The 15,555-nt window shown below is 39.9% G+C and overlaps 1 protein-coding gene across 1 annotated transcript in view; it reads right to left on the bottom strand.

Annotated features, from left to right (window-relative positions):
• Positions 1 to 15,555, bottom strand: part of unm_sa1614 (un-named sa1614) — a 256,372-nt gene that overhangs the window by 75,716 nt on the left and 165,101 nt on the right. The window contains exons 11-12 of the mRNA XM_043709987.1: positions 9,528 to 9,628; positions 2,451 to 2,520 (exon numbers count right to left, since the gene is read on the bottom strand). Coding sequence (XP_043565922.1) covers positions 2,451 to 2,520; positions 9,528 to 9,628 — 171 coding nt within the window. The remainder of the gene's footprint in view (positions 1 to 2,450; positions 2,521 to 9,527; positions 9,629 to 15,555) is intronic.

Here is a 15,555-nt window from a genome sequence, read left to right as displayed (position 1 = left end):
TTGTAGATGACACTAAGGCCGGTAGAGTTGTGGATAGTGACGAAGGATGTTACAGAGAGACATAGACAAGATGCAGAACTGGGCTGAGAGGTGGCAAATGGAGTTTAACATGAAAAAGTGTGAGGTGATTCACTTTGGAAGGAGCAATAGGAACAAAGAGCACTGGGCTTATGGTAAGAGGTAGAGAGAGCTCAGTGTCCAGGTATATAGATTCTTGAAAGTTGCCACCCAAGTTGACAGGGTTGTTAAGAAGGTACATGGTGTGTTAGTTTTTATTGATAGAAGGCTTGAGATTCGGAACCATGAGATCATGCTGCAGCTGAACAAAACTCTGGTATGGCCACATTTGGAATATTGCGTACGGTTCTGGTCACCGCATTATAGGAAAGATGTGGAAGCTTTAGAAAGAGTTCAGAGGAGATTTACTAGGATGTTGCCGGGTATGGAAGGAAGGTCTTACAAGAAAAGGCTGAGGACTTGAGGCTGTTTTCATTAGAGAGAACAAGGTTGTGAGGTAACTTAATTGAGACATATAAGATAATCAGATTGTTAGATAGGTTGGATAATGAGAGCCTTTTTCCTTGGATGGTGATGGCTTGCACGAGGGGACATCGCTTTAAAATTGAGGGGTGATAGATATAGGACAGATATCAGAGGCAGTTTCGTTACTCAGAGAATAGAAGGGGCATGGAACACACATGTCAACTTTAAGGGCATTTAAATGGTCATTGGATAGACATACGGACAAGACTGCAGATGCTGGAGATTAGAGTCAAGATTAGAGTGGTGCTGGAAATGACAAGCAGGTCAGGCAGCATCCGAGGAGCAAAAAAAAAAAAATCGACGTTTCGGGCAGGAGCCCTTCATCAGGATTATGTTCTATTATCCAAGGTAACTATTTGCACAGCAATTATAGGGTATGCCATTGTTAAAGGTGCCATCTTTCAGGTGACTTATGAACCCAAGATTCCACTCCATTTATTATAGAATCCATAGAATCTCTACAGTGTGGGAACAAGCCATTCAGCCCACTGAGTCCACACTGACCCTCTGAAGAGCATCCCACCCTCCCAACCCTATCCCTGCAACCCTTCATATTAGTTAAAAAGAGCAACTAAGTTTTCTTAACAGTGTTCTTCAATTAACACCACACAAAACAAATTAGCTGGTTATTCATGATATGGCTATACACAGTTCAGATGCTAAAACGGTCTATGCAATAATGGTGTAAAACACTACACTTCAAAATTGACTTTAAGACTTAGGGACGCCGATTTGTTGCTACTGTTGGTTGAAGAATTATCTTCAGCCAGAAATAAAATTGCCATTACACAATGTCCTCTCAATTTTATTTGGGATAGGTATAAAAGGGTAGGTGGTTAATACTAAAAATAAATGTACTTTTGGCATGCTCTCTAATATGGTCAGGTGTGTAAAATTTTATTTTTGTACTTATTAATTTGGATTTCATTTATGTATTTATTAATTTGGATTTTGCCTAAGCCAAGAAACAATATAACTATGTGAATAGTGCTTGTTTGCATATGGAGAATACGCAGAAAAGTGTCCCATAATTATCATCAGAGAATTCTGTGGTATCTTAATATATTTCAACACACTTCACCTCAGTACAAAATTGAAGGAGCGAAAAGTGGTCAGGTGATCAGTTAGAGAGAGGAACTTTTTAACCTGCTGAAACCCTGTCCACATCTGATATTTAAAGATTGAATTCTGCATAGGAAGGAAGTGCTTATTAAAGCAAATTTAGATTTTAGATTTTATTGTTACGTGGCAGCCTCACACACTTGAGCAAACTATGTCAATAGGGTCCTATACACATAATCAAAGCCAAAGAGAGCAAGCATCTCAACTTTACAGCAAGTTTGCAACTGGTCCCCTGAGGCAACAGGCACTGATGTTAAGTATAAAATTGTGGGAACCAAAATTTCTGATTGTCTCAAGAAACACCAGTGCCCCTTGTTCCTAAAATCCATCCCTATTCTCTGGCAGGACCTCTTCCTGCCAGCTGGATGCCAATCAGCAACCATAGCATTATCTAATCCTTATCTGCCAGCAGCCATTTGTTATACTCTTAAGTCTATTCCTGGTAGAAAGTGGACTCAGTTCATTTGAAGGAGGCATTGCAGTGACTTTCTGCTGCCTCTGATGGGCAGAAAGGTAACACGCTGAAAACCAATCTGAATTAAAATCTACACCCTGTATACAGCCATTCTAAATGCTTATTCACAATAGCAATTTCCTTTTAAATTTCTTTAATGTTTTCCATATTTCCTCCTAATTAAATCTTTGTTGTTCTCTGGAAAATAGTCTTGCTAAATATAAGAAACTAAGGAGATGTCATTCAGTCAGATGATTGTAAAATGAACTGCATTTTCTGTCAAACAAAATCAATAAATAATGCTCCAATCTCATTCTCATACTGAACTCACAGTTCCATGCGAAATGGTCAGGTAACAGTTCTTTATGATGCATTTCCTCTTCTGCCAAACTTTCCTCAACCTAAATAGGAGAAAATGTGTATAATATATTATATGAAAAAGCATTTCACCTTGAAAATATTCGCAAATAAACTTTGTAACAGCAATGCACTGTTTGGAATTCATACTCTCGTTATATAACCACTCATGTCTAGGTTCCTCCTTGGCTCTAATATCATGATAACAAACACCAACTGTAGTAAACCACATTCACCTTATTGCTTTGTCTAGTTCTTTTTACTCAACTGGCTGTTAAAGGCTTGGATAATATGGACTCTGCAGAAGACTGTGCTCGTCCCTCTTTTCCTGTATTCCACTTTTGTGCCACCACTTGTTCTGATTTCACAATTAAGTTGAACTGCAATCTGTATCACCTGCACTCTTGCTAGCACCTCCAGTCAGAGATGGTTCTGAATTAATTCTGTATAATAATTGTATGAGGTGGTCAAAGTAGTGTCAACATTGAATGGGACACAAGGATGAGAAAGAAATTCTTGCAGATCAACACGGACAACGTCAACATTTCAGAAACTTTGTGTCCTTGTCTCTAATCCCTATATTCTTCAGGTGTGCAATCTAAATGAGTTTAAAACCTCTCAGTCAACCCAAGGGTGTCTTCTTCCAATTCTGAAATATAGAAACATTAGAAAATAGGAATGGAGTGGGCCAGTCAGCCCTTCAAGCTTACTCTGCCATTCAACAAGGTCATGGCTGATCATCCTACTCAGTACCCTGCTCCCACTTTCACCCCACAAACTTTGAATCCTTTAGCTCAAAGAATTAATATCTTGGATGTAGGTTTGCTCGCTGAGTTGAAAAGTTAATTTCCAGACATTTCATTACCTTACTAGGTAACCTAATGCGAAGCAATGCTGAAAATTCCTGCTTTCTATTTATATATTTGGGATTCTTTGGGTTGGTGATGTTATTTCCTGTGGTGATGAAAGCAGGAATTTTCAGCATTGCTTCGCATGAGGTCCACTGAACATGTTACCTAGTAAGGTAATGAAACATCTGGAAATGGATCTTTCAGCACAGCGAGCAAATCTATATCCAAAACCTCAATCTGAGCTACAAATCTTCTCAAAACTTGCTAATTAATATTTAACTGTTCCCTAAAAACATTGCACTGTTCTGGCCTCAACCACTTTCTGTGGCAGAAAATTCTACTATTCTCTGGCTGAAGAAATGCCTACCTCATATTCATTCTTAGGCTGTTATCCTGGTTCGGGACTACCCAGTCATTGAGAACATCCTGTGTTGAAACTATCTAGTATTTTTAGAATTTTTAAAGTTTCTATGAGGTTACCCCCTCAATCTTCTAAAGTCTAGTGAATATAGTTCTAATCAATCTAGTCTCTCTTCATACATGAACTTGACAATCCAAAGAACCAGTCTGGTAAGCCTTTTTGCACTTTCTCCATAGCCAGAATACAACATCCTCAGACAAGGAGACCAAAACTGCATGACAACACTCTGGGTGTAATCTCAGCAAAGTTCTGTACAACTGCAGCAAGGCATCCCTGATCCTTTACTCAAAATCTTCTCGTTATGAAGGCCAATGTACTATTTGTCTTCTTCAATGCCTGTTGCACCCTCATGCTTACTTTCGGCGATTGTACAAAGGACACCCATATCACATCTTTATCCTTATAATACCCCACTGTCGCCAAATCCCATCAAAGCTCTTGTCCATGTTTTTGTCAACCCCAGATTTTATTTTTTAAACATTACCCTCATCGATCTCTTAAGATATACCTTCATAAATTCTATCATGATCCACAACATAGTATCTAAAACGTATACACCTATGTCTCCTATTTTTGACTCTCTATATTAGCTTGGTGGAAGTGAGGACGACAAATGTTGGAGATCAGAGTCACAAAGTGTGGTGCTGGAAAAGCACAGCTGGCCAGGCAGCATCCAAGGAGCAGCAGAGTCAAAGTTTCAAGCATGAACTCTTCATTCGCTCATCATCAGCACTGCAGTTTTCAACTCTCTACATTGGCTTGTCAACCCTAGGTCTATCAGTATCCTTGACCTCAACTACAAAGCTCTCCAAAGCCTTGATTCCTCTGCTAACTTTGCTGCCCATTCCTTCTGAAAAATCTGTATTCTCTCCTTTTTGCGTAATACAATCAGTGACAGAGCCTTTAGCCCCTACTTTCTGGAATTAAGTCCTTGTTTCCACCTACCTTGATAGGTCATTCCCCTGCATCAAAAGGATCCTTAAAAACCTTAACTTCACAACACCTTCAGGTAACCTCCTGCCTATTTCTGATCAGGTCAGAGTCCCAACTGTGAAGCAAGTTGAAATGTTCCACTGGAATTAAGTTGCTCCATAATGCAAGTTGTGGTTTATTGCTTGTCTAAAGAGTTGCAGAGCATAGAAAGCAAAACAATTGAAAGTTTGATATCTGTTCTGAGTTATGAGTTCTCATGCCACTCAGATGAGGCACTGGGAGAGATGATGATATTCTTAGCAGTTGTTAGAAGTACACACTTTTGTGCTTTCAACAAAGATATAGCAATACCCCAAAGACAGACATCTGATGACATTGATTATCAAGTTAACATGTGAATAAGAGTTATACAACCAGAAAATGCTGGATACAGCCAGCAAGTCAGGCAGCAATTGTAGAGAGAAGCACCAAGTTTAGGTGCTGAATCATTCAGACATTGAATATTGTCAGTAGCCGGGACAATTCTTTTAAAAATTTAACCTAATTTTCCAATCAACCTGTTCAGAGATGTTACTACACATCTCTGGAGCAGGTGGGAATTTGAACCTGGGTCTCTTGATCTAGGAGTGTGGACACTATTCCTGCTCAGAAATGTTATTATACATCTCTGGAGAAGGTGAGAGTTAAACCCAGGTCTCCTGGCTCAGAGGCAGGGAGACTATCACTGCACCACCCTTCCAGACCATTTTTGGGTCCTGACCTAATTCTCAGCAGCAGTGCTGCTTGTGGGATAACTTGTTATGAAGTGTCCAATTAAGAGACCCCTGTTCAGGAATGTAATTCAATTAGAGACTACTTACTGCAATCAACAGACTGGAAGAAAATTGTAGACAATCTCAGACATGCTAATTGGCATTTTTAAAAATTTTAACCTATTTTTCCAATCAACCAGCTCAGAGATATTATTACATACCTCTACAGTACTTGGTACTTGAAGCCAGGCTTCTTGGTTTAGGGATAGGGACTGTATCTCTCCACCGCAAGAGCCTCCCCAATTTGCATCTGACAGTGGTAGATTTCATTAATTTGTCACATCACTCAACTCCAAATGTGACTTCTTTTATCTGACAAACTGCAGTCACAGTGGAGATCTAGTGTGATACCAAGAAAGGAGAAAGTGAGCACTGCAGATGCTGGAGATCAGAGTCGACTCTCCTGCTCCTTGGATGCTGCCTGACCAGCTGAGCTTTTCCAGCCCCATACTCTTTAACTCTGAAACCAATAAAGTCCTACTTGCACCAGACAATTGCAGGTAATTAGTTGCTTATAAGCCTTAATTGGCTTCCCAGTGCCGCCCGGTGAATTGCTGTCATCACAGCAAAGCAAGGACCACGAACAGTCCATGGAGATGGAACACATTCAGAACCAGCAAAACTCCACTTCTCAATGATTTTATTAGCTCTTCCTATCTCCAATTCCCTGGGAAAGTTCTCCACAATGTTTCAAGTTGGTGACCTCTCACCAAAAGTTAGAGACATAACAAGTTTGAAGCAAAAACAAAGGAGGGGAAAATGGCATTCAGGGTAAAAGTTTAAAGGGAAGCCCCTTGATGTCATGGGAAGCAGAAGGAATTAAAAGATAACAGAAATGATGGTGTATGGCAAAAGGAGATGGTGATGGGACAAGTAAAGAAACAAAACCTTGGTCTAGTGCAAGAATATAGATATTTTCTAATTAAGCTATTCAGAAATATTATTATATTCATCTGGAACAGGTGGGACTTGAACCTAGGACTCCTGGCTCAGAGGTCAAGACATTACCACTATACCACAGGAGGAGGAATGTAGGAATAGCAGAATCAGTGCTAACAGTTGTTCAGAAAATGGAGGAAGGGATTATAGTCTGAAATTGATTAACTCAAATTCAAGACAGAAGTTTGTAAAGTATCTCATTGTTCCTTGGGCTTAACCTTTAACCATCACTGGAACATTGTAGGCATTTGAGGATGAAAAATCCAGGTTTGGAGTTGGAGAAAGATTTAAAATGACAGGCAAAAGGAAGAATTAAAGTTTTCTGCAAAGTGTAACCCAATGTACATTTTGTCATACCAATGGACAGGACACTACATCATCAGTAGCAAATACAAACTAGAAGAAGTACAACTAAATTGTTGTACTATCTTGAAAGAATGACTGAACTCTAAACAGTGAAGATGCTAAATTGCATCACCTGTGCTTGTAAAGGAAGGGGTGTAGGTGTTGGTATTGCTTGAAGAATGAACTAGACTGTTGCAGAGGAAGCGTATAATTCTGAATTCCCGTCCCTTTGGTTGCTGGGGCCTTGGGCGCAATTGCTCCATTTCTCACATTTAAAGTCATAGAGATGTGCAGTATGGAAGCAGTCCCTTTGGTCCAATTTGTCCATGCTGATCAGATATCCGAATCTAATCTGGTCCCATTTGCCAGCACTTGGCCCATATCCCTCTTAATCCTTTCTATTCATATAATCTGCATGAAAAAGTTGCCCCCTAGGTCCCTTTTCTATCTTTCCCCTCTCACCCTAAACCTATGCCCTCTAGTTCTGGACTCCCCCACCCCAGGCAAGAGACCTTGTCTATCTACCCTATCCATGCCCCTCATGATTTTGTAAACCTCTATAAGGTCACTCCTCACTCTCCGACACTCCTGGGAAAACAGCCTCAGCTTATTCAACCTCTCCCTATAGCTTAAATCCTACAAACCTGCCAACATCCTGGTAAATCTTTTCTGAACCCTTTCAAGTTTCATAACATCTTTCCGATAGGAGGGAGATCGGAATTGCATACAATATTCCAACAGTGACCTAACCAATAGCCTGTACAGCCATAAAATGACCTCCCAACTCCTATACTCAATGCTCTAACCAATAAAGGAAAGCATACCAAATGCCTTCTTCACTATCTATCTACCTACAACTCCACTTACTTCTCTCATTAACTTCCAGTCCCTCCAGACTACAATAGAATTTCATTGACATCATCAATTCCACTTTCTGCAGTTCATTTTTTGCCACTTCCTCTATGATTCCACCACCAAATACATTCACCCTTCCTTTTCTTGACAGGGCCATTGCCTTCGATGGCACCTGACTGTCTCCTCAAAACCCCTTTCTTCATTATAATCAATCACCTAATTTCACCTTAATGGACTACCATTTCAATGAAGCTTGAGGAAGAGCATCTTATGCTGCAATTAGTAATTCTGTAACTTTTAACAATCATACATTGGGTTCAACAAATTCAAATCATAACTTCTGACCTCATCTTTTTCAGAAAGCAGCAATTGATAATGATATTGCAATTCTGATTTAAGCATCTCCTAGCTCTATCTTTTGTTTTTTCCTTGTTCCATTAACTTTCCTTTTACCTTGTACTATCATTGCTTTAGTCTTCTAATCTCATTTTCTTCCATCATATCACAAACTTCCTCTTTTGTTCTTCGTTTCCTCTTTAACCTTTGTACTTGCTTAAAAGATGTTACACAACTAACACTTCCAGTTCAATTGAAAATCATTTACCTTAAATTTTAGTTGTTTCTTTCTGTACAGATGTTGTCTGACACATTGAGTATTTCCAGCATTTCAAAATTTTATTTCAAATTTCTAACATCTGCAATATTTTGTTTTTGTGCTGGTGAACAATAGTAGTTTGAATAAAGGATCAAAGGTTTACTGGTACATATTGTTTCTTATAAGGAATGAACTCACAATAGCGAAATGGAGAGAGAAAAGCAAAATAAAAAGAGATTTTTTTGAAAAAACACTGTGTGCAGGAGTTTCACCTGCACCTCCACCCACATCATCTACTGCATCCGCTGCAGCCGGTGTGGCCTCCTCTATATTGGGGAGACAGGCCGCCTACTTGCGGAGCGACTCAGAGAGCACCCCTGGGCCACCCGGACGAACCAACCCAACCAACCTGGAGCACAGCATTTCAACTCCCCCTCCCACTCCAACGAGGATATGCAGGTCATTGGACTCATCCACCGCCAAACCACAACAACCCGACAGTCGGAGGAGGAGCGTCTTATCTTCCGACTGGGAACCCTCCAACCACAGGGGATGAACTTGGACTTCACCAGTTTCTTCATCCCCCCTCCCCCCACCTTGTCTCAGCCGAATCCCTCCAGCCCAGCACCGCCTTCCTGACCTGCAGTCTTCTTCTTGACCTCCCCGCCTCCATCCTACTCCGACCTATCACCCTCACCTTGACCTCTTTCCACCTAGCACATTTCCAACGCCCCTCCTCCAAGTCCCTCCTCCCTACCTTTTATCTTCTCCTGCTGAACACTCTCTGCTCATTCCTGAAGAAGGGCCTGTGCCCGAAACGTCGAATCTCCTGTTCCCTGGATGCTGCCTGACCTGCTGTGCTGTTCCAGCAATAAAGTTTCAACAGTTTCTAAGATCAACCTTACCATATTGTTCTAATAGTAGTAAAAGACAATATTTTAAGTGGAAAAGGCTTTTGTTACATTACTTTGCACAAGAGTATTAAAATTACATGACATCAAAAATAAAGCAGACAATAAAACATAAAAGCTCATTTTGCATAGACCTCTGTTTCAGAAAAGATGAGTCAGTGCCTTAGGCTACTTGATCTTTACAGCAAAACAGATTGAGTACTGCTTACTGTTGAATCACTGAATAGTTAGTTTCCATGGCTACAATTCGGTAAATACATAATCTGCTAGCTATAGAATGCAGCCATTCTAAATCCCAAAAGAAACAGGGGTTCACAGAAGACATATCCCACTGGAGGCAAATGCTCGAGACCAACAATCTTAAAGTGACTGAAAAGAGCAGTACGAACCCATCACTTTTCTTATACAGGATTCCAGTTTTCTCAGTGCCATATTGCTTATTACCCTGGAGTTGGTGCATGCTGTAAACGGACTGGCGACTCACAGAATCCTACAGGAACAGAAAATATAAAGGAATGATAATATCTGTGATTATACAGTAACTGCACAAAACTCTTTCTTTTTAAAGTGAAGTTTCTATTAGGGGGAACAGTAGCATAGTGGTAATGTTCCTTAACTGCTAATCCAGTAATTTGGACAAATGACTCAGAGTTATCAATTCAAATCCATTAAATAAAGCTGAAACAAAAAGTTATTTATCAGTAATGGTGACCATAATCTATTATAGTTATTGTTATAGAATTATAGTTAAAAATTCATCTTGTTCACTGTTGGCTTCTCGAGAAGGATATCTGCTATTCTTACTCAGTCTCGACGAGATGTGCACCTAGAATAAAAGAAACATGACTGACTCTTACATGTCCTCTAAAATGCCTTGCAAGCCATTTAGTTGTATTTAACTTCTATAAAAATAATAAAAAATAAAATCAGAAGGAGCATTTGATCAATGCCTAGGCATTGGAGAAAATGATCTTCAGCTGCTTCACCAATGACCTTCTTCCATCATGAGGTCAGAAGTGGGAATGTTCTCTAATTATTGCACAATATTCAGTAGCTTTCATATCTTCTCAGATACTGAAGCAATCCAAATTCAGTCACACCCAGACAATATTGAGGTTTGGGCAGCTAAGTGACAACTAACATTTGTGCCACACAAGTCCCTGACAATGAATATGTCCAACATGAGACAATCTAACCACTGCCCCATGGCATTCAATGACATCATCATAATTGAATCCCCCATCCTGGAGGTTACTATATCCAGAAAGTGAACTGAACTAGTCATAAAAATACTGAGGCTCTAAGAGTTGGTCAGAGGCTAGGAATCATGCAGCAAGTGACTCCCTCAAAGCCTACCCACCAAGATACAAGTCAGGAGTGTGATAGAAATACTCTCTGATTTTCTGGATAAGTGTAGTTCCAAAAATGCTCAAGAAAGCAGCCCTCTTGATTGGTACCGCATCCACAAGTCTCTCCATCACCAATATTCAGTAGCAGCAAAGTGCATCATCTGTAAAATGCACATCAGAAATTTACCAACGTTGCTTACACAACACCTTTCAACCATATAACCACCACCATCTAGAATAACAAGGCCAGCAAACATATGGGAACATCATCACCTGTAAGTTCTGTTTCAAACCACACACCACGCTAACTTGGAAATATATCTTCCTTCCTTCAATGTCACTGGGTCAAAATTCTGGAACTCCCTCCCGAACAGCATTGTGGGTGTACCTACATCAAATTGACTGCAATGGTTCAAGAAGCAGCTTATCATCATCTTCTCAAGGGCAACTAGAGAGGGAGAATAAATGCTACCTAGTCAGCAATTCCCTCGTACTGTGAATGAATTCTTACAAAATTTAAATAAAGTTACAGCCCATCCTGTTAATTATCCAATATCTACTCAATTAATATCTGGGAACTTGCGCCAACACTGGGAAGGTTGTTCACGGAGAGTCAAACAATAGCTTGGCTAAGTCCTGTTCGCAGAAGCATATATGTAGTCATCATCTCAGTATTACCTATCGCCATTCCAGGGTGTCTTTTGTTCCATTAGCAGGGCATCATGATGTGTCAAATTAGACAAAAGAACTGGTCGACAGAGATGCAGAGGCATACATTTAAGAGGACTTTTTTGGAGTACAGAGTAGATCTGCTTCAGTGATTAAAGAAAAATTCCAAGAGACACACCATCTATGGTTAACTAGAAATGTTAAGGACAGAGTCATAGAATCATAGGGATGTACAGCATGGAATCAGAACCTTCGAACCAACTTGTCCATGCCGACCAGATATTCTAAATTAATCTAGTTCCAATTTGCCAGCATTTGACCAATATCCCTCTAAACTCTTCCTATTCATATACCTATCCAGATGTGTTTTAAATGCTGTAATTGTACCAGCCTCCACCACTTCCTCTGGCAGCTCATTCCATACACACACCACCCTCTGCATGAAAAGGTTGCCTCTTAGGTGCCTCTTAAATCTTTCTCCTCTCATCGTAAACCTATGTCCTCTACTCTTGGATTCTCCTATACTGGGGAAAAGACCTTCACTATTCAACCAATCCATTCCCCTCATTATTTTATGAATTTCTATAATGTCATCCCACAGCCTCTGATGCTCTAGGAATGATTGTTCCAGCTTATTCGGCCTCTCCCGATAGCTCAAACCCTCCAACCTTCTTGTAAATCTTTTTTGCACCCTTTCAAGTTTCACAACATTCTTCCTATAGCAGGAAGACCAGAATAAAAAGTAGTAATTCCAAAAGTGGCCTAACCAATGTCCTGCAGCCGCAACATGACCTCCCAACTCCTATACTGAATGCACTAACCAGTAAAGGCAAGCATACCAAATGTCATTCTTCACTATCTTTTCTACCTGTGATGGTACCAAACTAAAAGAAACAGCACTTAACTATGCGAAGACATATAGCAGGTCAGGAGATTGGATAAAATATATAAAAGATAGCAAGGAATGACCATAAAATTAATATAGATGGAAAATTTGGTGTATGAGAGAAAGCTAGCCAGAAATATAAAATCAGGTAAAGACTTTTTATAACTATATAAAAAAAAGAGGTAAAAAGTTAGTGTTCATCCAATAGAAAAGGAGACTGGAGAATCAATACTGGGAAATAAGAAAATGACAGATGAATTGAACAGGTATTTTGCATTTGTCCTCACTATAGAATATACAAGTAACTAAGAAGATAGCTGCAATAAATCAGGAAATGGAAAGAAGGGAGGAACTTGGGAAAAATCCAATCACACAAGAATTGGTAGTAAGTTAACTGTTGGAGTTGCAGGCCGACAAGTGCTTGGTCCCGATGGACTTCATCTTTAGGGTCTTAAAATAAGTGACTAGTGAGATTGTTAGCGCATTTGCTTTAATTTTCCAAAACTCCCTAGATTTGAGACTGGTCCCATTAGTTTGGGAGTCAGCATTACAACACATTTATTCAGAAAGGGAACAGGGTGGGTAAGCTTAGTTGGCTGGATGGGTAGTTAACAATGGCAACACTGTGGGTTCAATTCCTACACTGGCTGAGTGAAAAAGTATGGTGCTGGAAAGCACAGCAGATCAGGCAGCATCCGAGGAGCAGGACAGTCGATGTTTCAAGTATAACCTCTTCATCAGGAATGTGGGGGGAGGGGGAAACTGGCAAGAGGGCCGAGAGATAAGTGGACTTATGTTGAAAACGTCGACTCTCCTGCTCCTCGGATGCTGCCTGACTGGCTGTGCTTTTCCAGCACCACACCTTTTGACTCTGGTCTCCAGTATCTGCAGTTCACACTTTCTCCTATACTGATTGAGGCTACCATGAAAAACACTCCTTCTGAACCTCTCCCTTCTCCTCAGGCATGGTGACCCTCATATAAAAACAACATCAGCAGTTCTATGGTCCTGTAGGACAATGGCGACCTTACCTTTACTTTTATTCAAAAAGGGAGACAGAAAGCAGAAACATCAGGCCAGTTGGCTTAACATGGTCTTATGTATGATGTTAAAAGTTATTTTTAAATAAGTTGTAGCAAGGCACTTAGAAAGGTTCAAGGGAATTGAACAGGGCAGTAGCGTTTTAAAAGAAGGAAATCATGTGTGACCAATCTACAAGAATTCCTCAAGAATGGAACATATATTGTGGATAAAGGAGACCCACCAGATGTACTGTACTTAGATTATCAGAAGGCATTTGATAAGGTGCCTCATCAAAGGTTATTGTAGAAAATAGAAGCTTGTTGTGTAGAGTTATCATGTAATACCGTGTCTTTTTCAGATCGACAAAATGCAACAAGTGGTGTGCTACAGGAATGGAAAGTGTGGTAGCCAAACTTGTTGATGACACAAATATAAGTAAGAAAGCAACAAGCTACAAAAAATATAGATAGGGTAAGTCAGTGAGCAAAAATAGAAAATATTGTGGTAAAGTGAAATTGTTCATTTTTCATTCTGAAATAAGACAGATTTCAGAGCTCTCAGATCCTGAGGGATCTGGATGTCCTTGCATATGAATTGTCAAAGAAAAGCCTAATATGGAGAGTATCAAATTATTTCAAAAGTTAAAATGTAATCAGTTATCGCAAGGGGAATTGAATACAGAAGAGTGAGGTTTTGTTTCAGTTAAACAGGGCAGTGATGAGATCATGTCTGCAATACTGTGCACAGATTTGGTCATCTTTTTTCAGGAAGGATGCTGTGTTGAAAGGTGTGTGATGTTTAAACTTTAATATAACTTTTATTAAAGTGTTTGAATTTTAAATTACTGGCATATGGGTGCTGGTCTATTTTTGTTCAACGGGTTGAAAAAATAATGAAGTAATTCCTTTCGGAATCATGATCTTAAAGCAGTAAAGGCCTTCTGGAGTGTTAATAGAATTTGTTGATATTATGGGTAGTTTATAATATAAGAGAGAAACATCAAGACATTAGCATGGCACAGTCCAAGATAAACAAACTTGTTAAAAAAAAACAATTGAGATGCTTTTGGGCAGTTCAAAGGACAATTGAGTGGGATCAGAGTCAAGTACAATCTCTTCTAGAAAAAGGATATTTTTCAGAGTAATTAAGGAAATAAATTGCTTAAGTGAAAGAGTAAAATTTATGAAACTTCCAGACGAGGACAGTTTATTTAGGGCTCTGCAGATTATTAAAAACTGAAAATCTCTAAACTCTCAGCTGTGAGAGTAAGCAAAACAATGAACTCAGGACTGGAACAGAGTAGAAGCAGTTAAATCAAACATCCAACCTGAAATGGAAGGAGGTTCTTTGGATTTTTGAGTACCTTTCATATGATGGTGTTGGCAAGTGGATGGGATTTTGTTTTGCTTCTGTTTAGAAATCTTTGCAAATATGTTATATGTATATAGCTTAGTTTGTTTTATTTTTATTTATTTTATATAATAAACATCTGTCTTATTGTTAAAACCAAATCCATGGCCTTATGTGCAATGTTTCACTGAAAAACTGCCATACGACATTCAGAAAAAGCAAAATATAATCTACTGAGCCAGATTTCATTTTGGGATCGAATAGTTCAGTATAGAGTCATAGAGATGTACAACATGGAAACAGACCCTTCGGTCCAACCCGTCCATGCCGACCAGATATCCCAACCCAATCTAGTCGCACATGCCAGCACCCGGCCCATATCCCTCCAAACCCTTCCTATTCTTCTACCCATCCAAATGCCTCTTAAATGTTGCAATTGTACCAGCCTCCACCACATCCTCTGGCAGCTCATTCCATACACGTACCACCCTCTGCCTGTAAAGGTTGCCCCTTTAGGTCTCTTTTATATCTTTCCCCTCTCACTCTAAACCTATGCCCTCTAGTTCTGGACTCCCCGATCCTAGGGAAAAGACTTCATCTATTTATCCTACATGCCCCTCATAATTTTGTAAACCTCTATAAGGTCACCCCTCAGCTTCCAATGCTCCAGGGCAAATAGCCACAGCCTGTCAGCCTCTCCCTGTAGCTCAAATGTTCCAACCCTGGCAACATCCTTGTAAATCTTTTCTGAACCCTTTCAAGTTTCACAACATCTTTCCGGTAGGAAGGAGACCAGAACTGCACGCAATGTTCCAACAGTGGCCTAACCAATGTCCTGTACAGCCGCAACATGACCTCCCAACTCCTGTACTCAATACTCTGACCAATAAAGGAAAGCATACCAAATGCCTTCTTCACTATCCTATCTACCTGCGACTCTACTTTCAAGGAGTTATGAACCTGCACTCCAAGGTCTCTTTGTTCAGCAACACTCCCTAGGACCTTACCATTAAGTGTATAAGTCCTGCTAAGATTTGCTTTCCCAAAATGCAGCACCTCACATTTATCTGAATTAAACTCCATCTGCCACTTTTCAGCCCATTGGCCCATCTGGTCCAGATCCTGTTGTAATCTGAGGTA

Source organism: Chiloscyllium plagiosum, chromosome 20 (assembly GCF_004010195.1).
Source record: "Chiloscyllium plagiosum isolate BGI_BamShark_2017 chromosome 20, ASM401019v2, whole genome shotgun sequence".
Taxonomy (NCBI): Eukaryota; Metazoa; Chordata; class Chondrichthyes; order Orectolobiformes; family Hemiscylliidae; genus Chiloscyllium; species Chiloscyllium plagiosum.
The sequence above is the reverse complement of the archived record's forward strand: the minus strand, read 5'-3'. Positions and strand labels throughout refer to the sequence as shown.